This window comes from Martes martes (assembly GCF_963455335.1).
Source record: "Martes martes genome assembly, chromosome: 10".
Taxonomy (NCBI): Eukaryota; Metazoa; Chordata; class Mammalia; order Carnivora; family Mustelidae; genus Martes; species Martes martes.
The window spans coordinates 61,836,849-61,864,092 of NC_137898.1; the positions used below are offsets into that span (position 1 = coordinate 61,836,849).

Sequence of the window (27,244 nt, forward strand, 5' to 3'; positions counted from 1 at the left end):
CCCAGGACCCTAGGATCACGACCCGAGCCAAAGGCAGAAGCTTTAACCCACTGAGCCACCCAGTCGCCCCGTCTTGAACATTTAAAGTAATAGGTCCAAGAGGTGTAGCAGGTGCTAAACAGAAGACAAGCCCAAGAGCCAGGAATCGGGATAATTAAAACAGGTTGGGAAGTGGGATGGTTTAAGATAGAAGCTGTGGATGAGGTAAGGGTGTTTGGAGCCTGTTTTTACAGAGTACTGAATGTGATAGGGACAGAGGTGGGTCTCATTGCCTTAATGTCTCAGTTTTGGGCTCCACTGTTATTAGCGTAATAGTCTGGTGAGTTTCTCTTCTCCATTCCAAGGATTCATCCTCAGCCAGCATTTACTGAGCATTTTATCCTGTGTCAGGCTCTGTTAGGCACCATAACTATAGTGCAGAATCGGATCTGATCCCTATGCTCAAGCTTGTGGTCTGGTGCAGGAAATGGACACATAAATAGATAATGACAAGAAAATGAAGTAAATGCCATAGCTGAGAGCACAGGGGTCTACAGTAGCACAGAGGAAGGATTCCTAATCCATTAAGGTCTGGAAATGGTAATTTACCTGGAGGTGGGGGCGGTGCAGACCCAGGATTAGGCAGAAATTGGGAGAAGACAGAAATGACTTTATGGTGTTGGGGGAAATTTATGTGTGCCGGCTTGCTTAAGTGGCAAACCCCATGGTTCTAAGTTAATGTTGGTTTAAAAAGATAGTTGTTTGAGGGGTACCTGGGTGGCTCGGTTGGTTAAGCAGCTGCCTTTGGCTCAGGTCATGATCCCAGGGTCCTGGGATTGAGCCCTGTGTCAGGCTTCCTGCTTGGTGGGGAGTCTGCTTCTCCCTTTCCCTCTGCCTCTCCCCAGTGCTCGTGCTCTGTCTCTCTCTCTTGCTCCCTCTCTCTCAAATAAATAAATAAAATCTTTTTTAAAAAAGATAGTTGTTTGAGATTCGGGAAGCAGAAGTGAATCAGCAGCCACTGATCACTAAAGTCATGGACAGATGTGAAGATTCCAGAAGGTTCCAGCTCTTCACTCTCCTCCACTCTACACCCAGCTCTTCCTAACTGCTGACTCTGTTGGTCAATAGAAGCTCCAAGCCCACCACCAGACCCCTGGCTGTGGACCTGCAGCCTTCTCTTGTAGACTTCTCTATCAGCTCCCCCTTCACAGCCCCCGTCACCTGGATGTGCTTGACTTCTGGGACTGACTGGTTGGTGACTCTGCTGATTGCCCTCTTTTCAGAGGTGCACTGCCCCAGCCCCTCCCACGATTGTTTAAGTTCTAATGTCTATAATAAATCCCTTATCCCACAACGAAGAGTGGTTCTACTTCCTTAGCAGAATGCTGACTGAAATACTGTGCTTTCCGCGAAGATGAAGATAATTGAGCAGAAAGATGAACAGATGAAGTTTAGAAGCCTAGCTTCACCAATATCTCCATAACTTCAATGCCCCTGCACTTCACAGTTCAGTATTTGTCTAATTGGATTTTATGTTGCTTCTGGTTCTTCACTGATACAAATATCATGGCGCAGAATAGTTTCTGGGGAAGAGATTTTGTTGTTGTTGTTTTGTTTTTTCTTTTTTTAGCTCCCTAAGATCAATGTGAAGTTTTGGAGTCATTTATGGCTCAGGCTCCAAAATTCTGACCCAGGACAGTATCTGTTGTATTGACTACATGTGTTCTTCATCTCCTGGGGTGCAACAGATTTTCCTCTGGCTTCAATTTCCCTCTCTCTCCCTCACCTTCTGTCCCTTGCAAAAACAGAGGAAAACCTCTCTCTTGTGTATTTTCTCCAAAGAAAGTATTTCACACTCTAATCAAATCAGCCAAAAAAGATATATTGGGTTACCCTTATGGGAATGCTTTTCTGGCCTGGCTGAGTTGGAAGTGGGAGAAACAAAGACATCTGGAAGTGGAAGACAGACAGCAATCAACTTTGAACCACCTAATTGCATGGGAATTTCCTCCTTGCTACTTAGACCATTCAGCACTTGTGAGAAGACATGTTACGCACTCACTTTGCCTCCTGGAAAGCTGGGTTAAATGTTGTTTCAATTAGACAACCATTTATGGAATGTCTGTCCTAAACTAGTCCCTACACTAGTTGTTGGAGATACTGCTCTTAAGGTGTTTTCAGCCAGAGTGGGAGGGAAACACGGTGAGTTAAATAGTTCAAGTCAGCCTATAATAAGTGCTAGAAGAGAGGCATAAGCCAAACACTATGGGACAGAGGAGAGAGCAATTACATCTGAAGATATAATTGGCAGTGGGAAAGGGGAAAGAAGTGTTGAGGAATTATAGGCAGAGGGAGGCAACATATTTTTTTAAAGATTTTGTTTATTTTAGAGAGAAAAAGAGGGAGTGAGAGAGAGAGCGTGGAGGGGGCAGAGGGCGAGGGAGAAGGATAAGCAGACTCCATGCTCAGCACTCCCCACGTGGGGCTGGATCCCACAACCCTGAGATCATGACCTGAGCCAAACCCAAGAGTCAGCCACCCAACCAACTGAACCACCCAGGTGCCCTGGGAGGCCGTATTTTTTAAGCATGGACCTGGGTTTCACGGAGGATGCTAAACAAGAGGAGAAGGCTAACAGTCACTGATTATCTACCCCATGCTGCTCACTGAGCTAAGACTGTACTTATGCTATCACATTAACCTTTCCCAAAACCCATCTGGAGGAAACTGAGGCACAAAGAACAGAGGTAACTTGCTCAAGAACTTGAAAGAGGTAGAACTGGGATTCAAATCCGTTTCTGCTGGACTTTCAAGAACATTCCCTGCTTCCATCTGTGCATGGAGAATTATTTTCAAAAGACATTTGCGATGGACTAGAAAGAATGAAGATTTTAATAGGCTTCAAAAGGCCAGAGGGTGTAAGAGGGAATGCATAAAAGCATTCCAGAGGAAGGATGGGAGGAGATCAGCCCCAGGGCATGACATGAAGGTGCAAGGTTTGTGTGGAGAAGCTTAGGCAGTCTGGAGTGACTGTGGGAAGACACTGCCACGTGCCCCTACCACTGTCTTCTCGGGTTCCACATGTCATTCAGTAATTTACTCAACAGTCCTGGGCATTCAGAACCCAACTTCAATTCTTGAAAGTCTGTAATCAGGGACACCTGGGCAGCTCAGTGAGTTAAGCATCTGCCTTCGGCTCAGGTCATGATCCCAGAGTCCTGGGATCGAGTCCCACGTTGAGTCCCACATCCCCTTGCTGAGCGGAGAGTCTGCTTCTCCCTCTGTCTGCTGCTCCCCCTGCTTATGTGCTCTCTTGTGCTTTCTCTCTCTGGCAAATAAATAAAATAAAATCTTTTTTAAAAAAGTCTCTAATCAGTCTGGTGAGATTAACTGCTATCTCCACAGACTGCCTTTTACCCTTCAGCTCAGGTAGTGTGTTTGCGTTGGGGGGGGGGGGGAGGCACATACTCATACAACCATTATATGGACCATTTCCTTCCCACAATCATTCCTCAACAAATACATTCCCCAGGCCCTCCATAAGCATGCATTCCTTTATTACCTTTGCCTTTAGCAAGGCTTGGATTTGAATTGCTGGCCTTGACGTGTAAGTTTAAAGCTCATAGCATCTCAGCAAATGCCCTTTCAATCCAAGAGAGACCTGGTCTGGTCTTCCATGAGCTCACCTAGAAAATAATGATCAGTCCTAGGGTTGCGAGGAAAAGATCTTCATTGGAACTGAAAAGAAAGCAGATACCTTGTACAGTTTCTCTGCAGACTTCACAAGTGCTCAACACTTCTTGAAAGAGAATGTGGTTCCCGAGCCTTTTGCTTAGCTGGCTGGAGCAGTTTAAGAAAATGGATTTCATCTCTGGCAAATCACAGCAAAACGTCATTAACAGCTGGAAACTCTCTGAGGTGAAGACAAGTTGGATATTATGTTTGGAATTATAGCCCCCTCCCCCAAGATAGCTGACTTCCATTTCCGACAGGGTTATTATTTCCATCTTTATGAAATATCTTGGATCTCACCTTGGATAATTGCTGATTATCATCAGCTCCTCACCTGAGGTGCTTTAGCATTTGGGTGAACCTGAAAAAAAATTTTTTTTCAGGAATATGTACTAGGGAAAACTCAATGTGTGAGATTATGTCTTTATTTCTATTTTCATTTGCAATTCCCTTTGGTTTTCTAATGATCAAGTCATTAATCAGTGTCAAATCACCATCCAGAGCACGGACAGTATTTTTGCCACTTGGGTTCCAATGTGGATTAAATGGCAATAACTTGTGTTCTTCAGTCTGGTGCTCTCTCATTCTTGTGGTAATCACAGACTCAAAAAGCCTTGAGGGTATTCACGAGATCTCAGCAGCCATCTAAGGTTTTTAGCCAAAGGTGTACATTACAATCTTCTGAAATTTGATGGAGCTCCCTAAGTTAGTCCAATGAGTACTCCCAGTTGAGGATCTCTAAGAGTCCAGCATCCTTCATTTCACTCTTTGACGTTGCCATTCTACGTGTCCCTTTATACTTCCAGCCTTTGCTTATTTCCTCCGCTGTGTTACCCTTGATACCCCCTCCCCCACTTCTCTGCCTGGTAAAATCCTGTTCACTCAAGAGGCCCAACCCAAATGCTTACCTCTGCTATGAAGCCTTCTGTGATGAAAATCTTTTTCTTCCTGATACTATAGCACTTCTTAAACACCTTTATAAACATTTTGTGTTATCGTGTTCTCCTAGGGTATATAGAGCTATCTATATATGTCTAACCTCCCCACTCAACCATGAGCTTCAGAATAACGGTGGTAACTTATTCATCTTCATATCTCCAAGGCCTGGCATGGGGCCTAACATTCACTCAATGAATGAACAAGGAGGTTGATACCCAAAAGTAGACGATACATTGGTCCATTTAAGTTAGTCAGATCTGAGCTTACTTGGTATTTCTTGACTGAGTTGCTTACAAAAAAAAAGATGTGCGAGGATGTAAGGTAAGGAACTTTTAAAGGGGCATGATATTAGTTTTTAATAACCTTTTAAAAACAATACTTTCCCAACAAAAGTGATAATAGCTCCTTTATTAGTATTAGTAATGAAAGGCTGGATATCAATGTGAACTTGAGGATTGTTTTCAGGAAAACAATCTCACAAAAATCCAAATCTTAATTGGTTGGTTCAATAAATGTAGAAAATGTTAGCCTGAAAATCCTAAGACCCACCCTTGGTTCCTCTGTGACTTTGTGCAAGTTACTTCTCTCTGGGTGTCAGATACTTCTGTAAAATGGGGCATTACACGGAATATCTCTGAGGTTTCTGCTAACTCTAAGGTTCTGTGACCTTAACCATGATCATTAGTAAGCCGAGGTAGCAGTTTATTTTGGTTCTACTCCATAGTACTTAGGAGACTGGAGTATTCTTATTGAGATGCTAAGGAGTGTGGCACCTGGGTGGCTCAGTGGTTAGGCATCTGCCTTCAGCTCAGGTCATGATCCCAGCATATTAGGACTGAGCCCCATATTGGGCTCCCAACTCAGTGGGGAGCTTGCTTCTCCCTCTCCAGCTCCCCTGTATTTGTGTTTCCTCTCTCGCTATCTCTCTCTGTCATAAATAAATAAATAAAATCTTAAAAAAGAAGATGCTAAGGAGTTTTACAAAATCCATTATTAAATCATAACAATGACATAAATACCTAAGAGGAAACTTGAAAAATAAAGGAAAAATAATCATCCATAGTGCTACCACTCTAATAAGTTATTGTTTGGGCATGTTTTCTTTCATTTTTCTCATATTTACACGTGTCCTTTTATATATGTATATACACGTAAGTACATGCTTTTCCCCTTATCTTAAGCATATTCCTTGATGTTAACTACTTGTAATTTCCATTTTAAATGACTACATACTGAGTAGATATGTGGGATATGCAAATACTCTTCTACTGTAAGATAATTATGTTGTCAATTTTTTGATAGCATTGAAACTAGAATCTCTGTAAACATAATTTTTGGATTATTTGGGATAATCATAATCATCCATATTTTGGATTATTCTCACAAATGGGAATCCTGTATCAAAGGGTATGAACATTTTTGACTCACACAGTGTCCTGCCTTTTTTAATAAGCATCTGCGATTTTGCTGGGTAGTACCCTATTTTTCCTAAGGGAAGCCAAGCCCACCCCCACCCTACTCCACGTACTTTGGAATAACTGACTTTGCCACTCAGCTTCCTCCTTTCCAGAGAGTAACATGTGGATAAGGCCTGACAAATCAGGGTATTACATTCCCCTGGCCAGTTTAGGGATAGGCATGTGACCCAGATGGCGCCAACAACAGAGGAAGACTTTTGATAAGATTGTTGGAAGGGATGGCATGTGCTTTTCTGCTGAGGCTATAAGCAGGGAGGATGACAGAAGCCTGCAACTGCCGGGAGTCAACATGTGCAACCTGAAATGAAGCCAACACAGGTGGGGGATGGGGATACTCTACATTCAGTAATGCCTGTAGCCAAAACTATTCTAGGACTTACTTTTAAGTAAAGTGAACCAAAATTTTCACTGTCCCTTAAATCATTTCCTCCCTCCTTCCCTCCATCCATCCATTCTTTCATTTGACTCACAGACACACTCCTAATTGGTACCAATAGGGCTTTTTAAAAGAAATCCTTTTTTTTTTTTAAGTAATAAACTTTAGTTTTAGAGCACTTATAGGTTCACAGTATAAAAAGTTCCCACATACCTCCAGTCCTACCCAGCCCTTCCACCTGCCCCCCCACACATATAATCTCCCTATTAACATCCCATGCCAGAGTAGTATGTTTGTTACAATTGATGAACCTACACTGAGGTGTCATTACAATGCACCCAAAGTCCATAGGTTACCTAAGTGTTCACTCCTGGTAGTGTACATTCTATAGGTTTTGACAGACGTGTAATGACATGTGTCTATCATTACAGTGATTTTACTTTTTATTTAAGTATAAACTACATAAAGGATATAATCTTACATGTATAGCTTGATTCATATAACCCCTACCCAGATCGAGATCTAGATCATGGTTCCCACATGCTCCATCCAAGTAGTTGCTCCTCTAAAGATATTTACTATTCAGGCTTCTTTCACAAATTATTTTTGCTGCTTCTGAACTTTATATAAATGGAATCTCACATTTATATAACCTCTTAGCCTATTAACAGCCCAATCCTGCCTTCACAATGAGAAAAGACTTGGGGGCTGGGGATGGGAGCGGTGGGGGAAGGAATGAGTATGTTTTGCATATAAGGGTATATTGTGGGTATACTGAGTATACTGTGGGTATATTGAGGGTATATTGTGAACAGAAGGTTGACTACAGCAGATGATATTTTTCAAAAATGGCCACAGCAGTATCTCTGGTTCTGTGTGTTCTTTCAGAACTCTACCGCTCTTCCATTAGGAAATAGAGTCTATTTCCCTTCCCCTTGAACCTGGGTGGGCCTGACTGTTCCAACCAAGAGTACGGCACAAATGATAACATGACTTCCATTGTTTGATCATAAAAACTTCCATGGTTTTGTTTCTCTCTCTCCAGTCACTTCCCCTTGGAATTTCGCCACATGTTGCAAGGAAGCCTAGGCCACATGGAGATGCTACATATGGATGTCTCTGCTGATAATCCCAACAGAGATTCTAGGCAACATCAATTGCTGGTCATATGAATGAATGAGACCTCAGATGACTCTAGATCTTAGGTGCCAAGTTTCCCCAGTGAACCCCAGAGGAGGAGAGATGAACTGTCTCCACTAAGCCCTACCAAAATAAAGATTTGGGAGCAAAATAAATTGTTCAAGCTACAGCAATGCTTTGTTATGCAACCACAGATAACCAGGATTCTGTAATATCTGTGTGTTCTTGGGAAGAGTCTTTTGGTGATACCTGACTTCGCACAAATTACTTTTCTCTCTAGGTCCTGGTTTCCTCAGCTATGAAATGGACAGTGATTACTGTCATGGGAATGTTGTGGGGTTTAAATGAAGTGATGTACACATGGTGCTCTTTTTATAATTGGACTTCAATAAATGCTACTTAGCTTCCATAAAGTTGTTCCAGATTTGTTGCTTTGTACAAATTCCTAAAACCAGATTTTGTCCACACACAAATGGGCAGGTACATTGCAACGTTGTAGCTTCCACACTGCTCTAACCCCTCACTTGCTCTAGGGGGAGCCAGCCATCATGTTGCGAGGATGCTCAAGCAGCCTTATAGGGAGGTCACAGAGTGAGATACACATCTCTTCCCTGGCTAAAGTGCCAACTACCTGAGGGAACTACCTGGGGAGCTGATCTTTTAGCCCCAATCAATCTTCAGATGACAACTGCCCCAGCGGACATCATGACTGCAACCACTTAGAGATCCCAAGCCAGAATCAGTCCGCTAATTTAATTCCCATAGAAACTGCAAAACCCGCATGAAATGGAAAAAACAAAACAAAACAAAACAAAACCCACAACTGAAAACCAAAATCTTATTTTTGTTTTAAATCAAGGTTTGGGATTACTTATTATGCCCCAATAGTTAACTAATAGCTACATCAACATGGGAAGGGATATAAGGGAGGAACTGATTGAAGGAGGGCTGTTTTAGGGTTTATATGGAAGGACAGAAATGGCTGAATGAACTTGAAAGTGCCAATGAGACCAAGTTTGAAACAAATGATCCCAGGTCCCAGCTTAGAAAGGGAAGAAAGTAAAGTTGGAGGAGGGGAACAAACTTGGAACCGGTAGACTGTAAACTACAGATTTCACTGAAGTTGAAGAACAGGTTTGGTGAGGGTAAAGGAGTATAAAAAGTCTGGATAAAAGAAGGTCTCGTTTAGAAGGTAGAATCTCTTGGTTACTGATTTTAGAGGTGGAAGAGTTCTGGAGAACAAAGTACAGGATATGATCAAAGAAATGGGTGGTTGAAAGGCAGTGCTGGGAGAAGGTTTTTTTGCTTTTTTTAAAAATCTTTCTGGTGAGGACAAGGGCAGAGGGGACAACGGGGCAACACAAACTAATGATAGCAGGCTGTTAAAAAGTTTATAAGATCCCATCATCCCTTGACAGATGGAATGCAGATGGAATGGAGTTTGCATGGCTTGATAGAAAAAGCCTCAGTGCAGGAGTAGCTGATCTAGAAATGTGGTTACAAGGTGAGGAGAATGCCAGCCTTTACTTCCGGTTCAAGATACTAAAGATGGGGACAGAATTCCATTTGAAAGGGCTTTAAGAGCAGCAGTTAACTGTAGGACAATATCAGATTTTAGGCAAGATAAAGAAGTGATGGCAGTGCTCTAGGAAATGTTAGATATACAAGGAAATTTCTTTGCACTGACATGAATTTGCTTGTAAAAAAGCTGGAACTTTATTTTGTTGGCAACTGGAAACCACTGGAAAGTTTTACACAGGCGGCTGACATGGTGAGCTTTGAATTTTAGGAAGGTCACCCTGACAGCAGTGGCGGTATGGTGGATGTGCTGGGGAAGGAGTGTAGAGAGGTTCTTTTAGAGGAAAAGGGTTGGGAAAAAGTTCTACTCCACACAGGTGATGAGGCCTCATTATCAGCTCACTAAACACTGGGGCCAGCTATTTGCAAAGTACAGACTACAGAATTTAGTGGGCAGTAAGGGAGAGGAGTTAAGGCAGTTGACAAGACAGGGTCCAGACCTTTCACCTCGTTTCTGAAGCTGTTCTAGATTGTTCAGAGCATTTCTGATCTTCCAAGAAAGCCAGGTATATAATTGCCATGTCCCCTTATTTACTTTTTATTTTCTGTCTCCCAAATCTACTTATCTTGATCTACTATTTTATATGCTACTAATATAGTTTATTACCAAGTTATTTTTAAATATTACTAATTTAATTTTTTGCTTTTGCTCTTCTCATTTTTAGTATGCACCTTGGCTTATACCATTGTGGTAAAAAATCTTTCCGAATAAGAATCTAAAGGCAGTGTGGTACAGTGGAAAGGCAAGCAGCCTTTAAGTCCAAAGGGTTGGTTTCCAGTCCCAGTCCTGCCATGAAGTTCCTGTATGACTCTGGTTAACTCATTTGATGTTTTTGGACCTTTTTTTTTTTTCATTTTGAAAATGAATCTCTAAAGTCTTATCCATTTCGACTTGCCTACCTGTATAATATTATAGGGAACTTAACAGATATTTTCATGATAATTGTGAAATCCAACTTCTCCAATATAGCACTACAAAATTAGAGTGGTGGATGGCAGCCTTCTTGAAAAAGTCTGTTTCAAGAAACCTGCTTAACCTGGTTGGTCAATAGAGGAATAAAGTTTGAGGCAAATACTGTACTCCAACACATTTTCCCAGCCTAGAGTTAGTTATACTCATGTCTAGTGGGACAATAAGTCTCGGCTTTTCTTTTTTGGAAGTGGAGGACAGCTCATGTTTCCTGGACCTAATATCCCTTAACTTGAAATCATCGCTCTGCTACTTACTGGCTTGTTACCCTAGGTAAACTACCTAATCTATCTGTGCTTCAGTTTCTTCATCCATAAAATGGGAACAGTATATCTCATAAGGCTATTGTGGAGATTAAACATGTTAATGTATAAAGCAGCATCTGAAACAGAGAAAGCCCTAGATAAGTATTAGCTATTATTTTTATATGCTAGACACTGGAGTACAAAGACCTCTCCTTAAAGAGCTCATTGTCAGGAAGATTTCTGAACAAATGACCATAACTTAAATGTTCTGGATTCTGTAATAAGGTGTGTTGAAGCAGAGGCAGAAATGCCTGTCTTATCCTAGAGGGGCAGGGTAAGTTTCCTTTTTCTTTTTTTTTTAGATTTTATTTATATATTTGACAGATGGAGATCACAAGTAGGCAGAGAAGCAGGCAGAGAGAGGAGGAAGCAGGCTCCCTTCTGAGCAGAGAGCCCGATGTGGGGCTCGATCCCAGGACCCCAGAATCATGACCTGAGCCGAAGGCAGAGGCTTTAACCCACTGAGCCACCCAGGCACCCCAGGATACGTTTCTTGAGGGTAAAGTTTGACTCTGAACCTTAAGGAAGAGAAGTTAATATTGGGAATATTTGGGAACATGGAGCAATCAGAAGCAGAATGGGGAAGGCAGAATCTGGCCACAAAGTACAAACATATATAGTTAGGAGGAAAGGAGGGATATATGATAGATTGAGACTTTGTTAGAAATATAGAATCTGGGGCGCCTGGATGGCTCAGTGGGTTAAAGCCTCTGTCTTCAGCTCAGGTTATGATCCCAGGGTCCTGGGATCGAGCCCCAAGTCGGGCTCTCTGCTCGGCAGGGGGCCTGCTTCCCTTCCTCTCTCTCTGCCTACTTGTGATCTCTGTCAAATAAATAAATAAAATCTTTTAAAAAAAGAAAAAAGAAATATAGAATCTTAGGATGCTTGGGTGGCTCAGTTGGTTAAGTGGCTGCCTTTGGCTCAGGTCATGATCCCGGAGTCCTGGGATTGAGTCCCTTATCAGGCTCCCAGCTCCACGGGGAGTCTGCTTCTCCCTCTGACCTTCTCCCCTCTTATGCTCTCTCCCTCTCTCTCAAATAAATAAATAAATAAATTTTTTTTCCTTTAAAGGAAGAAACACACATAGAATCTTAGGCCTTACCTAGACATAACTCAGTTAAATGGGAATTTTTGACAGGATCCTCAGGTAGTTCCTATTGAACATGCAAGTTCGAGAACCACTGGTCTAGAGCAGACACTGGAGTCAAGCTGCTTAAGTCCTGGCTTTGCCATTTACTTACAAATGTATGACTCTAGGCAAGTTATTTAATCCCCTTCCTGTGCCTCGGTTTTCTCATTTGTAATTAGAAATAATAGTTTAAAAAAAAAAGAAATAATAGTTTCTACCTCATAAAATTTTAAGGACTAAATGATTTATATGTGAGATGCTTATAATACTTGGCACCAGGTAAGCACAAGAGTAAGCTATAATTCTTGACTTATATGCTACGTATTATGGTCAGAGTCAGTTTTATAAGCAGCTTGTCTTTCCATTTCTACTCCATTACTGTCACCTTGACATCTGATGTAGAGGAAGACACTTGGAAGTCAGAAAACATGGGGTTATAAAGTCCACTTCACTTTAATTCCTAGCTTTGTGAAATTGGGTGAGTTCTTCAATTTCTGTGTTTTCCTCAGTCAAACGTGTTTGTGGGGGTGGAAGGAGGATCTAAATTATACCTACCTGAGATGCTGTGAGGCTCAAAGAATGTATGTTAAACTACAAAACAAGTTTCTTTTTTTTTTCCTTTTTTTAAAGATTTTATTTACTTATTTGACAGAGAGATCACAAGTAGGCAGAGCAGCAGGCAGAGAGAGAGGAGGAAGCAGGCTCCCTGCTGAGCAGAGAGCCTGATGTGGGGCTGGATCCCAGGACACTGAGATCACGACAGGGGCTGAAGGCAGAGGCTTAACCCACTGAGCCACCCAGGTGCCCCAAAACTGAAGTTTCTCTTACCATCTTTCCAAAAGTTAAGTAACTGACCTGAAAACAGGTGGGAAATAGATGGAACAGAATGCATTTTAAGATCAAGGAGGGAGAGAAGGGCCTGGGTATTATCTGTCCCAATTCATGACTTTCTGGAGGGGCAGATTTGGGTTTCAACGATAACAATTTTCTGGGACCTCAGAGACTATTTTTAGCTAATGGGTAAATAGAAATAAGAAACTTAGATGCTATTTATTTTCTCTTTTTAAGCTATAGCTCCATTCAGAATATCACCAGTCTCACACGTTTGCACAGAGGTCCACAATTTACAAATAACTTTTTTCTATGTTGTGTATCACCAACATCCCCATAGGATACGATTAACCCCATTTTACACGAAAACTGTTAATATCAGAAAACGTATTAAGAACCCTTTGACTTGGGCATTTTAACCAGATCCTACATTCCCAAAAGTACAAAATTTAAGAGGAAGGACAATCACAAAACTTGGGATTGAATCTTCTACAATACCAAGCACTGGCTTCGATTTTATGGCCACGAGTAACTACAGACTAGGTCCCTTTTCTCATACGTAAAATAGGGGCAACAATACCTTCTTCGCACAATTGTTCTGTGATTAAATTAGAACAAAGGCTAGAAGGGTGAACCTACCACGCCGTAGGGCCTCTAATAATACCTTCTCCTTCTTCCCTTTGACAGCTAAAGCACGAGATATCACTATCATTCCCACTTCACACGCGGAGAAACCCGAAGTGGAGAACGGTCGGGTTCTCCTTATCCACAGGCAACTCCGCAACCCCCAGATTGGGTTTGGGCAATTGCGACGTCCGCTACGTCGGTTCCTGTAGCGTTGGATTCTCTCCTTGAGTTGCGTCTGGTGGGGGCTGGAGAACGCTGGTAATTGCTCCCATGACTCTGAGGAATCCGATCCTAATCCTGAACGGTTCAGGGACAAAGCTGCTTTCCTACGGTCCCTAACCTCGCCTAGAGTAAAGGTCGCGGTAAACACTGGGCTCCAGCTACCGACGCCATTTTGGCTTCTACGTGTGACGGCACACGTAGCAAAGAACGCAGCTGATTGGTTGGGAGACAGCAGCCGGAGGAGAGGCGCGCGAAGCCAGAGAGGAGGGTATGGAGGAGAAGCCAAGGAAACTACAATCCCGGCCTTCCTTGCGCCTACGACAGCATACCGAGAGCGAAAGAGAAGGGAGCTTGGTTTCGGACCACAATTCCCAGAACCCCCCGCGATGTCTCCTCTTTCTTTTCAAAACGCGGAGGAAAAGAGGGACTGGGAGAACGGAGGCCTTCTGGAGTCTGTTCTCCGAAAGGCGGGAAAGGCGAACTACACCTCCCGACTGGCAGCGCGCGGCTGCGCTTGCGCCCTGATGCCTGTCGCCATCTTGCCCCTTCAGAGGCACCGCAAACAAACCCAATTCCTGGTGTTCCCTAGTCTTGGCGGAGGAGCCTTTTAGATGAGCCCCGAAAGGCCGGGCAGGTGGGTGACTCTCAGATAGGGTGCTGGGAAGAGCTGGCAGGTTAGCCAGGCTGGAGGAGCGCCGGGCCAGCCATTTGGTCCCCGGCTTGGGGCGTCCAGCCCCATCCTCCGTTGTCTCCTAACGGGATCGTGGGGCTCCCCGAGGTGGGCTGAGGGGGACTTTGGCAGGCCTGGTGCTGGGATCCTCGGGGTCCAGCTCTGGGAGTCTCCGGGTGAGTCTCGGTCGTCCGTCTGGCTGTCCGCGCGCCTAGTCTCTCTTCGTTGTCCTCTCCGCTGAGGGAGCGAGCGAGGTGCTGATGCCGGCCGGGGCCCCTGACATCGGCTACGGTCCTGAAGGGTTTGGGTAGTGGGATTGACATTGGGGTTGGCGCTGAGCGGCACCGGTGAGGAGGGTGGGCGGGCTGCTCTTGTTGTGGTGCTGAGAGAGAGTGCGTGTTTGGGGAGGGGGCGGGGCGGGCTCGCCTCCTTGACACTTGAGTGGGGGAAGGATTACTCGAGATCCCGGCTCCGGAGCGGGCTCCCGCTACTGCTGCCCAGATTTCCAGTGCGCTGCAGCCCCGCGGTGGGGTGCGCTGGCGGGGACGCGTCGGGATGCCGTGACGTGGTGCTTGATTCGGGCGGTCGCCGGCCGCCTCCAAGATCCTGTCGGGGGGCGGGGACTGGCCTGTGGAGGGAGCGGATTCCTTTGGCTCTGCCCCTTCTTCCTCCTCCCCACCCCTTTTCTTTATGTCATCCTCCCGGCTGGGGCGCGCAGTCCAGTTCTCCTTGCTCTGGCTTGGTTTGTAGCTGAGAGGACTATGGGAAGTCGGCGGGGGGTGGGGGGGGGAAGGGGGGGAATCAACTCCCGGCGCAGAGCTGGAGTTAGGAGCCCCAGTGCCTGGAACGGGATGTAGCAGTTACTATGGTTCGGTGCCTGACTCCTCGACTAGACATTGAACTGGCTTATTCACTCACTCACTCACTTACTCATTCATTTTACCCACTCTTCTCTATCTTCATTCATCTACTTAACAAATATTTACACTGGGTCTACTGTGTGCTAAGCAGGTATTGTGCAAGCGCCCAGCGCTGTTGTCTTTTTATCCTCTAGATCAGGCAATTCCCAGTATGAAGTAAGTTCCTGACATCTAAACTTTTGGTAAATGATTGTTTAATGACTACAGAGTGTAAATTCATCGCTCATTGTTAAGACTGGAGAAGAAAGTTTTTAGTTAAGTTCCATTAGTCCGTGTAACGTGCTAGGAGGTATATGTGTTTTATCTCTTGTAACTCGCAAGTGAGAAACCAGACACAAATCAGGTAACTTGGGCAGGGTTAGTAGCACCTATTTATTAAACAATGTGCCAGCCACTAGCATAAGAACTTCACATATTGTTCTTTAATCCTTAAACAGATTGGATGATAGTACTCCTGTTTTACAGATGTACAAAACTTTTGCTCAGATAGTCCACTTTACCAGGATCACTCAGCCAGTGAGTAGAAAGCTGGAACTAGAAACTAGAGATGTCTGACCCTAAAGCCTGTGCTTTTTCCACTGCCCTGTGCTGGAATAATAAGCTGCGGAATGGTTGTTTAGTTCTTCATTTATCAGAAGTTGAAAAGTGTGGTGGTGAAATAGGATTGTGAGATGTTTTTACTGGTTTTACTTCTTAGAGTGTGGATCTCCAGGTAAGTGGCCTTTGAATGTACTTTGGTAATTTGATTTTTGTTTGATTTGTTTTGGTAGGGAAGACAAGCTCTTTGGGGCTACCAAAAAGAAGCAGCAATGCCTGTTGTGTGGCCAACCCTTTTGGATCTCAGCAGGGATGAATGCAAAAGGATTCTTAGAAAATTGGGTATGATTTTCGTTTTTGATGTTTATACCTTTCTATGATACTTTTCCCTTTCTGTTTTTGTCAATGGCTGTTTGCCTGGATGTCATATCTCATGCTGCATTAGAAATTCTTTAGAGGTGTACTTTTCATCTTCTCATTGTTATTTCCCCACTGCCTAGCATAGTGCTTTTTTTACTTAGTAGATGCATGGACCATAATAATAAAAATAGTAGCTCAGGGTTCTTGAGGGGTACTGGGCTATTCGGAGTTCTTTACATTCAATATCTTATTTAATCCTCACTCAAATGGGAAAGGTGGGTTTTTGTGTGTGTGTGTGTGTTTCCATATTATAGATGACAAAACTGAAGTGTAGAATTCAATGTGATGCTGATAATAAGTCAGGGAGTCAGGATTGTAACCCAGGGAATATGATTCCAGTCTTACTTTAGCATTATTTTAATCTTCATGAATGTATATGTGAATTATAAACTGTTTCTGAACTCTAAGTAAATGTTAACTATGCTGACTTTCCTAAATTATGTTTGCAGTTAGTAATAAAACACGCTTTATGTTTATAATTCATTATTTTGATCTTCTTTTCCTTAAGAGGAGCCTTTCTCAACTAGCATTTAGGGAGAGGATTAAGCACTAATGCCAAGCCTAATCCATTGTATGTAATGAACTAACTTATTTTTATGCATTTAGAATGGTAATAGTTTTGTACTATTCTTGAGAAAATTGAGAAAGTTACTCAAGTCATTTTTTATATTCTGTGGCTCAAGTGAAGATCCTTGTTTGAGAACAAATGCTTTAGACTCTAAAGTCCAAGAATGACCTTGTGTCTTCTTTACCACTATAGTCCCAGGCTAGCACATAGTGAATGCTCAGTAAATGGACAAATAATTTGAAAAAGGACATTAAATGTTTTGGAAGTGGATATGAATTATTTGTTTATAATTTTAAAGGGGAAGGTGTGGGCCTTGAATTCAGAGGGACCTGGGGTCTTGGTCTTGTCACTAATGACCCACAGGATCAAGGACAGTTTATTTAATCCTTTAAATGTGTTGACACTTTTGTAAAAAAAGCATAATATCTGCCTCATAAGTTTGTTATGTGGATTAATTGTATATAAAAGAGTCCTACCATAGTGCTTGACATCTGAGGGTATAGTGTTTTAGAGCAGTTGCTTTCGGACATTATTTGCAGGAGAATCTTCAGAGGAAATCTTTGTTGGGAATTCTTTTGTGTAAATCTGAATCATGGCTGCCCTGGTGCTGTCTGCTGGTAACATTACCTTTTTTATTTCCCATCAGGCCACTGGGAGGATTTCTCTTATTTTAAACTATTTCTTAGCATTGTATTTTAGCATGTTTAGAGAGCTTTTTTTGGCAATCATCCATTATCATTTTTTTCCTTTAACCTTATATCCAAACTTTTAGTACTAATTCGAGGATTATTTTCTACACACTTGCATGCAATTGCTATAGCTTGCTATCTACCATTTATAGAGTTGGACTGCTGTTTACTCCATAGCTAAAATAATTGCAGATGAACAGATCCCAACTACAGTAGATTGGATTAGAGTTTCTGGGCTTTTGGGGCCTTGAGTGAAGAGATTATGTTTAAATATAAAAATGGTAACCTTTAAGTCTAAATTTATCCTTAACTTTACCCAGAGCTGTGTGGGTAATATTGCGGGAGAGCTGTTTCTATACAAAAGAAAACAGCCTTCCTACGGAGTAATGTCATTTTCAATGACCCTTCACTTTGGGAGGTGAGTCTTGATAGTGATTTGCAGAAAGACTTCCTCCCCACCCGTTGGCTCATTATCATAACAATGAAACTTTTGAATTGCCTTCAAACTCTAGCTCTCGGTCCAAAGTTTAGAGAAAGTACTGTATTTAAGAATTAACTTAAAATGTTTTAACAATTAAGTTTCTTCTTTTAAAAATAGTTATAAATCATTTAACATAAAATGCTAAACATTTAAATTTTACTTAGATAAAAAACACTGAGATGGAGAATTTTTTTTTTTTTAAGATTTTATTTATTTATTTGACAGAGAGGTACAGGGAGAGAGGGAACACAGCAGGGGAAGTGGGAGAGGGAGAAGCAGACTCCCTGCTGAGCTGGGAGCCCGTTTGGGGCTCGATCCCACATGACCGGAGCTGAAGGCAGATGCTTAATAACTGAGCCACCCAGGCTCCCCAGAATTTTTTTTAATGCTATACTGAACATGCCAGTGTTAAATGCTGGCATATAACAGCATTTAATAATGCTGTTAATAAATGCTTCCCTCTATCCTGCCTTTCCCATGCCTTATTTTAAAAAAACCATTCCTCAGTTACAACACCAACATGGGGCTTCATGGACTGTAGTATAATTGAATGGCTGATTTGTTTAAATGGAACATTGAGTACTTTATAGAGTGATTTGGCAAATCTTTTTGTTTTCCGTGGTGTTTGCATGTATCTCTTATATTTATGTGCCATTAGAGTTAATACTACAATAGAATGGCACCAGAACTACAAGAAATTCAATTAAGTTTGATATTTGTCAGGATCTGAGGATACCCATCAAAATGGAAATCATATGTCAAGGAATTTGGGAAGTCAGTAAAGTTTCTTTACAAAATGAGTGAATTTTTAGAGAATGGAGGAAGTGCCTCAGATTGTGTGACTATAACTGTGGTCTGAGTTCCGGTTTAGTGTGAGGTTACCACCTCTAAACTTTTGTCCATGACTTTTTAGTTAGACTTGGAATGAGACTTGAAATGTCAAAAACCTTTGCTGCATTTCTTTGATTAATTTCACTCTTTATGAAGTAGTATCTTGATCACCATAAATTGCATAGGCCAAAAGTGAACTTCTTTTTCTTTTTCTCATACCATTTCCTCTCTCTGACCTCTCCATTTCTTTTTATGGTATTGCCCTTCACCTAAATATCTTGCAGACTACAAAATCTGTTTCCTTTCCTTCTGCTGTTCCTTCCACATTCAGTCAACTACTGGGTCCTATCAAATAAGAGCTTTTTAGCCTGGAACTAAAGGCTTAGTCTGGCCCCAAACTACTTTTCCATTTTCGTCCTTCTTTATTCCTATGTACAGGTCACTTCTTTGATTTTAATTACCTTGAGGATAGGGACTTTGTTTTATTCATGTAGATATTCTCCATGGTACCTTGTAGTAGTAGTAAGGTGCAGTTAAGTTTGGTTTGAGTTAGTGACTATCCGAGTACAGGTATATTTTTACTTATCCTAAAGTAAAACTCCAAAAATATTCACAGACTGTTCCTGGAAGTTTGATGTCTGTATGAGACATTATTTGCTCTTTTAATGTATTCCTTCTGCATATTTGCATTTTTTTCCTAATTGCTTAGAGCACACTTCTCTTTCTGGTGAAGCTTATGCTTCTAGACTGGGTGATGTGTTTCTTCTCTTTGCTTTTACCACTGTATTATAAACTGTATCATCATTGTTCGATGGCTTGTTTCACTGTAGCTTTATTCTAGAATTAATCCTTGAAGGCAGGATTTAGCATACTGTCTGGTATATATAAAAGGACTCAGTACTGATCTGTTGAGTAAAATATTCCATAAATGAGGTGTAAACTTTTAGTATAGTGATTTCTTAGTTGGTTATCCCCAATGTCTTTCTGAACTTTACTTTGGGTCCTGATAAAAGCTGAAATAAATGTTTCTTGGTACTAAGTATTTCCTTCACTATTCTAAGAGCAGGAACGCTTTGTCCTTCCAGAGATACCCCATGAAACATCTACACAGTATTCAGCATAGATTGAATATGCAAAATGTTTACACATGGGATAATTCAGTTGGATCAGACATTTCTTTCCAGCGGGGAGGAGGAGCAGAGGGAGAGGGATAAGCAAGACTCCCTATTGCTCAGGGAACCTGATGTGGGGCCTCAATCCCAGGAACCTGGAATCATGACCTGAGCCAAAGGCAGACACCCAACTGACTGAGCCACCCAGACACCCCATGGATCGACATTTCTGTTTAATATAGTCAGCTCACTCTTTTTTGGCTCTCAGAACTGTGAATAAAATGAACTAAACAAGGCTACTTGTTTATTATTGGTACAGTACCTAGGATGCACATATGTATACTTTCATTATTTGTGCGTCAGGCCTTGGGAAATACCAAATACTAGTAGCAGCTTGAACTGACTAAGAAGATAACTGTAGTTTGGACACTTATTCCCATCATTCTAGTTTGCTTAGATTTACCTGTCTCATAGTGTTAGTGGCTTAAAATGACTATTTTATTATTTCTTTTGATTCTGTGGTTGCTGGTTTTGCCCAAGCTCTCTCATGTGGCATATTCAGCTGGTACTTTAGATGGTTTGCTGGGCTCAGCTCAGATGGCTGGGTCTCTCTCCATGTGGCCTTTATCCTGGGCTTCTTCCCAGCTTGGTTATCTCAAGAGAGATCTCAAGAGAGAGAGCAAGGCTCTGCAGGAAAATGTTAGTGAGCTTCATACATAATGTTTGCATTATGTATGCTCATGTTCCACTGGCCAGGGCAAGTCACATGCCAAGCCCAGAGTCAGTGTGGGAAGGGAGTATTCACAGTTCCCAAGGAGTGTGCTGGGAGGCAGGCATGGTTCATTGGGAGCCAGTGAGGACTTTTTGCTTTTATATTTTAACCAGTATTGGAGACTGGCAGTTTCATTTCATAATGGTTGTTGCTGTGGAAAGATAGTGAAATGAAACTATCTGGCATTAGGGTTCAGTATATTATATGCTGGTGGCTATAAGAGCAACTCATGTTTCCTAACTGGTCTTAAGTCATTTCGATGGTAGATGCAGAGGATCTTAGATCTGGAAGATACCTTCAATGTCTCTTCTAGATAAAGAAATTGAGGTTTGAGAGTGAGAAAGAACTTGCCCAAGGTCACACAACTAGTAAGTGGGAGTGCTGGAGCCAGAATCTGGTCATTTGACTCTTGTTCTAGGAGTTTTCTACTGTGCAGTACTCATGGTATTCTCAACCCCAGGAGGGAGGTAGAATGTAGTTTGAATTCTAGGCAGGGCTAAGGAATTATTTCAAGGATTGGTCATTGTAGGTAACCTGTCAGTAAAACTAAAAATTTCTCTTATCAGCCTTGTATCACTTGGAGCCTGTTCCCAATTGTTGGTAGCATCAGAATTACATGTTCTTCAGTGATAATGTGTGAGATAAAATACCATTAGATTTTTCTACATAAACATTTTGTACACATGACTTCTGTGAGACAATAAAAAAAAGATATACAATTATAAAAGCCACATTTTAATCAGTGCTCTTAGATAACATTTTTGAGAGGAACTTTAAAAATTTTGTGTGTTGATGTTTTTATTGATTTCTAGGTTTTTTTGCCCTGAAATTTCACTATATGTAGCCACAGTATTAAAATATTGAAGGCCTATCTTGATAAAATAATTTTCTTCTTCTAGAATTGGAGGCATATGCTGGAGTTATCAGTGCACTTCGGGCACAGGGGGATCTCACCAAGGAAAAGAAAGATCTTCTTGGAGAACTCTCAAAAGTTCTTAGGTAAATTATCATAAAAGTTTGTGAGATGTGACTCTAGAAATTTCATTTTGAGGAGTTTTAATACTTTTCATTCTCAAGTTGAAGACAGAGGTGTTCAGGTTGTTGGTACTTAGTTCATCCTAGTTGTGTGCTTTTTACAGAAAGTTATGTAATTTATCGTTTATTCTGTAACCAGAAGGGGTTTAAGGCAGGTTATTTTAGGTTTCGGTCACCTGGGAAGGGGGGGTATTTTTGACATGGGTGAAGGGAAGAAGACCTGGTAGCAACAAGATCTGAAGACTTGGAGTGGCCCAGTGGCATTTGTTGGGAGGGAAGAAGGAGATACTAGGAAGTTATTATCTTAATTTATAGAAATGGGTGGTTTTGATATAGTCATAGCCCTGCAGATAGTTTATACCCCCATTTTCCTGCTAGAGTGGCACTTGAATCCATTAAAAAATTCTAGTGAGTGGAATTCTTTGATACCTTGTCTTGATCCATTCTGACATTTTGAGCTTTCTCAGAAAATACTGTTTTAACTGAAGTTTCCTTTCTACATTTAAAACCATTTTGTCCTGTTCTTTTTTTTAAATGAAAATAGAGAAATCTTTTCCTATCTATGGTTGACATTAATATAGGGATATTATTAAGTCAAATCCTTAATCTTATTATCTTCATATTTAATAGTTTATATATTTTTTGTTTGTTGTTTCTGGTTCCCCATAAATCTGCTTTCCAGCCCTTTACCTATTTTATATTTTAGTCCATGATACAGATTTAGCTTAAGCAGTAAAGATTACAATTTGAAGAATGGTTATTCATTTTACTGAATATTTACTAATGGAATGGGTGTAGCCTTTTTTCACTTGTTTAGTATTAACTTTACGTGTATTTAGTCAGGATCAATATCCGCACATTTTGACTGGAATGGTTAACAGTGTAATGTAGAAGACATACAGCTGAAGTGTTGAGTAGGGGAGTAATATCTTGGTGTCAAATTTCATAGCATATAGCCACAGGAAACAGATTATCTTGCCACTTTTGTTTCTTTATTATATTCACTGAACATAAAATTATAGATTCTTAAGCTTTAGAAAACTTTAGAAGACTTTCTCCTAAGTGCCAAAATCTTCTCAGTAACCACAATTACGGGTCATTCAGTGGCTGTTTGCATATTTAGATAACAGGAACCTCTGCTAATCTTGAACATGGTCTGACATTTCTGCTGCGTTTTGGAAGTAATGACTTGCTACCAAGCTGATTTGTCTTCCTGTGATTTCTAATTTGCAACTCATTCTTTCTGCAGTTACACAGGATCACTTTGAACCCTTTCCTATGATATTAATTAAAGCATCTGAAGATATATATTAGGCCCCGTCTATATCTTTTCACAAATCAATCTTGTCTCCCCTCTTCCCCAAACAAAATGTTGACTTAAACATTAATAAAAATATAGAAAAGAGCTGCCTGCTTGGCAGAGTTCTATAATGGCTATTTTTTTTCATAGCATCTCAACAGAGCGCCACCGTGCTGAAGTTCGGAGAGCAGTAAACGATGAACGGTTAACAACAATTGCACATAAGTAAGCCATTAGTCATACAACCCCTGATTTTTATGACGTAGTATAACATAGTTTTGAAACAGTCTTCCTGTTGTATAGCAGATTCCTGAGTCTTTTATCTTAATAGTAATATTTCTTAACTCAGGGATCCTGACCATAGAGGTGTTAACTGTTTATTCAGTTGGTTATGTTTTTGCATTTGGTTAGGCAAGCTTTAAGTACTCAGGTCAAATCCAGTTACAATGTGATCTCTGGATAAAAGGCTACCACAGTTTAGCAGATGATTTGCTTACTTAAAGCAAAGTTCAGTAATAAAGTAGTATGCTCCCCTCATTTGACAGCCCCTTAGAGGTTCTTTGTAATGGTATGTGGTATACATATTGCTTTATAAATAGGCATTATATATTTTCTTTATAACTAATATTTCATGTATTTTGAGAGTCAGAAAAAAGATTGTAAGAATATATGTTCTACTTTTAAGAAATATGAATGTATCTTAATTTACTTTAAAAAAGCCAACAAAATAAAATTATAAAGGATTCTTATCAAATTATTTTCAGATCATTATAACTATGTGACAGATGGGGGGGTGGAGGGGGGTGGAGGACTACGGGCAAGGATCAAATATTGTATGGAGATAGTGCCTCCTAAAGAATAGAAAGAAACAGAAATTATCCTTAAATGTTAATGCAAGGTGACAGGAACATTTCATTAAAAATAAGATATATTACAGTATAATTCATTTTTTTTATTTTTATGTTTTAATGTGAAATAAAACTAAAGGAAGAAATTCAGTGCATTTCCATAATGTGATCAATAGTGTGTTTAAACCAGTTGGCAGTATTCGAATTGACACTGCAGATTCATTAGCTTCATGTTGTGCTTCGTTGTTCCTCATTTTACTTAACTTATAAAATGGGGTGCTACCTTTTTAACTGTGTAGTTTGAAAGCTTAGGTATCTGGATTTTGAGGTTTTTCAGTGGTGGGTATGTATGCACTGTAGAAGTTTGGAATTTTTCCACTAGAGACATTAAGTATTTAGTTGTCAGGCCAACATGGTTGAACCATTGAAATATTAATGTGGTCCTTCTTTAATTTGCTCTAAACTTTTGAATTGGGTTGCTCTAAAAATAATGACTGAACCTAGATTCTAATTTGAGATGGTAATAGGAAACTTATGTGCTAGATAATAAAGTAGTAAACAATAGCTTATGTTCAGAGGCACTTAGAGACAAAGTTAGTACCTTAAAAGCATTGGAAAAATATTGTGGGGCAATTAGTTGTAAGTTGATGCATCAGTTTCATACTTAAAGGATAACATTTATTTAGTCTCCTTTTCCTTTTTTCCCCTTTAAAGAATGAATTTATCCTTATATTTGGGTGAAAGACCAAGTTACAGGTATGCAAATAGGTTATTATTATTTCAGGCTTTTTCTTGTATTATTTCAAAATTGAAGCTCTCAATTATTCAGGGGCACATATTCCCATTTATGAATTAACCGTGCCCTCTGCTTTTCCTTCTCTTCCCCTCCTCCCCCTCCTAATACTGCCCACCCTTTAGCCATTTTGCTGCTTGGGAGTACCTCTAGTCAGAGGGTGGGAAGGGAGAGGAGGTGAAAATTTTAATTAGTCATTTTACTACTTGTTAGTTGACCTGGAAATGGCTTGGTGGAAGAATTTACAAGTATTTACCAAAGTATTTTTGGATAATATGTGGATTTCTTTAATCTGTTTGACCTCTCCCTTTCCCTCCTCTCTCTATTAGCATGGATAATTGAGAGTTGGCTTTTATCTGCCTGTGTTTCCTTTTTTCTCTCCTTTCTGATTTCTTTAATACATGAATTTAATTTTCTGAAGAGTTTACTTCAGTATATAATTTTAAAAGCTTCTTAGGTCTTTCTGTACTCCTGTTTTAATATTTTATGCTGTGGTTTTAGTTTGACTAGGTGTTGTATTTTACTTGTTGAGCCCAGGGGTCGGTGAGTGTGGAATGGTGAGGAAGGCATAAATCCCTTATTCTCTACACCTCCTCTGCCCTCTTTCCTTCAGAAGTAGTAACAGAACCTAAATCCAAAGATTATCTATAGGATGGCCTCATACTCTGAGCCGGAAAAAAGCAACCGGAGCCAACGGGAATGCATCTGAGCTGACTACATTCCCTTCCCCTCTCCCTTCCCTCCCCCACTCAAAATCGCAGCTTAGGCCAGAAGGAATGTGGTTGAAAGGTGAAGAGAAAGCCGAGAAGATTGAGCACAAAGGAGGTGGAAACAAAAGGAGCTGGGTTTCTGGGATCAAAGAAAAGCCTTGCTTATGGCCGGAAGCATAACACGTGTTTATTATTTGGCACCAGACCATTTTTTAAGTTTGATACTCGAATTCAGTTTGAAACATGTCAGAATATTATGATATTAAAACCTGGAATGTCAAGGGGCTTCAGAGTTTTTAATTGTGCCCCCCCTTGCCAGTATTGTCTCTAACGTTCAAAGAAAGTGGCTATCTGGAATTACTGTTCTTTTAAACTCCTTCCCCATAAGCCGGACATTCATAGGCTCCTGTGTGTGAGTTTCTGTGTGAGGGTAAAGATTTTTTTTTGCTGGTGCCCTGCATACCAAAGGATGTGAGGGCCAAGGTAGTTTCATTAGTATCATGTTAGATTTCTCAGGAAAGGGTCTGGAGCAAGTTTTCTACCCTCCCTTGCCATTCTTAATCTAAATAGAGAAGCGATCCTTATATTGAAACTTAGGGGCTCCAGGGAAGCCCCGGAGTAAGATGTAAAATTCAGTTTAGATGATTTGTGCAACTAATGCATATTTACACCCTCATTACTAAGCAAATAGGAATTTCTTAATCTAATTCTAACATAATTTTTCACTCACTTAAAAAAAGTTTGAGCATGTTTGCATGAGTAGAAATTTGGAAGATTTACAGATTTTTTTAAAAAGTTGCAGTTCTGTCTTTTGCACTGCAAATTCTGTCTTTTCAATAGCAAATATTCATGTGTTTCAAATTATTAATCTTCCATAATTTCTGCCACTATTTAAACAATGCACCAGGTAAGTGTAGACATCACTTTATTTGTGTGTAAACAATCACCTAGCAAATTTACTAGTGATGTTCTAATAAAATGATAGCAAAATAGGAGTCAGTCAAGAAAACACTAAATAGCTTTTAGAATTTTTTCTTTTGACAGTTAGCTGTAGCCCATTTCTGTTTCTCTTATTTATACCATTCTCTATTTCATAACTAGTATCAAATTGGAGATTATGTGATAACAAATTTATGGAGTTAATTGGGGTTTTATGAACTCTTCTTTCCCTTGTTTTAGGTAGGACCGGTTAAATAGTTTGTAGATTTCTTATAGTAACCCAACTAGATTCATCAACTAGAAGTTCCTTTCTGAATTGAAAGTAAATCTTAAAGTTGTAAAGTAATATATTTGTTCCATTCAGCAAAAGTGTATGAACTTAGGAAGTTATTTAACCTTCCAGTGACTCAGTTTTTTCATCCACAAAATGGAGATAATAATATTACTAATTTCATAGGATTATTGAGAGAATTATGAGTTAATACATAGAAAATGTTTAAAATAGTGCCTGACATAGAAAAAGTGCTTAGTTGATGTTAACTACCATAATCATCATCATCATTATCATTATTCCATTATCCACTAACAAGGGCTTTTGTGTATGCTCTCTAAATATGAAGAATCAGTGGACATTTCAGGTCTTAAGCCTTAGATTGGGTTGTAGAATCTTTGGTTTGGAAAAGGTACAGAAATATTTCTGATTTAGTAAAGAGATTGATTAACTGATTCTGGGTATATTTTAAACCTTGACACACTAATCATTAGGAGAAGTGATGCAACTGCCTTTTGTGAAGCCAAATCAAGAGAAGTGACACAATTGTCTTTTCATATTTCAACCATATTTCAGTTGGATTCCTGGGATAAAATTCACTCAAGTTTTTAGAGTAGAGAAACAGAATAATGTCTACTTAGGGGGGACAGTTCAGTGGCCTCAAATATTTCTTAGACTAAAGAGTGGTATAAGTAAAATTAAAGTAGTAGCAGGTTTCTTCTGGTGACCTCAGATCTAGTTTATTTTTTAACAGGAAGGATACTAATATAACACACCATCAGTGACACATGCAGTGATATATACAGCCCTCTTCTCTCCCTCCATACTTGGTCTCCCTCGTTTACTGCCTCAGTTTCCCTTGTTTGAAAGCCTTAGAACCTCTGGCCATGCAGGCAGTTAGATCATTTTTGCAAAGGTTCAGTGAATTCTATCCTCAATTATTAAAATCTAATCTTAAAAATTATAAGTACCTTTTACCTTTTTAGTTGAATTACAAAATTAAGTCTAAAAGTAGTAGATGTACTAGTTTTCATTAGCAATG

General features: G+C 40.4%; 2 protein-coding genes across 4 annotated transcripts in view; both read left to right on the plus strand.

The window, feature by feature from the left end:
- GVQW3 (GVQW motif containing 3) overlaps positions 1–8,053 on the plus strand; it is a 51,548-nt gene extending 43,495 nt beyond the window's left edge. Inside the window, exon 3 of one of the 2 annotated variants that reach the window (XM_080817818.1) lies at positions 7,550–8,053. The gene's annotated coding sequence lies outside the window, so the exon portion shown is untranslated. The remainder of the gene's footprint in view (positions 1–7,549) is intronic. The other variant, XM_080817819.1, reaches the window with a different exon arrangement.
- Positions 8,054–13,847: 5,794 nt separating this feature from the next.
- Positions 13,848–27,244, plus strand: part of EMSY (EMSY transcriptional repressor, BRCA2 interacting) — an 85,636-nt gene continuing 72,239 nt past the window's right edge. The window contains exons 1-5 of one of the 2 annotated variants that reach the window (XM_080817821.1): positions 13,848–13,940; positions 15,667–15,775; positions 21,206–21,305; positions 22,792–22,866; positions 24,204–24,245. In XM_080817821.1, coding sequence (XP_080673947.1) covers positions 15,706–15,775; positions 21,206–21,305; positions 22,792–22,866; positions 24,204–24,245 — 287 coding nt within the window. In that variant the 5' untranslated portion in view covers positions 13,848–13,940; positions 15,667–15,705. The remainder of the gene's footprint in view (positions 13,941–15,666; positions 15,776–21,205; positions 21,306–22,791; positions 22,867–24,203; positions 24,246–27,244) is intronic. The other variant, XM_080817820.1, reaches the window with a different exon arrangement.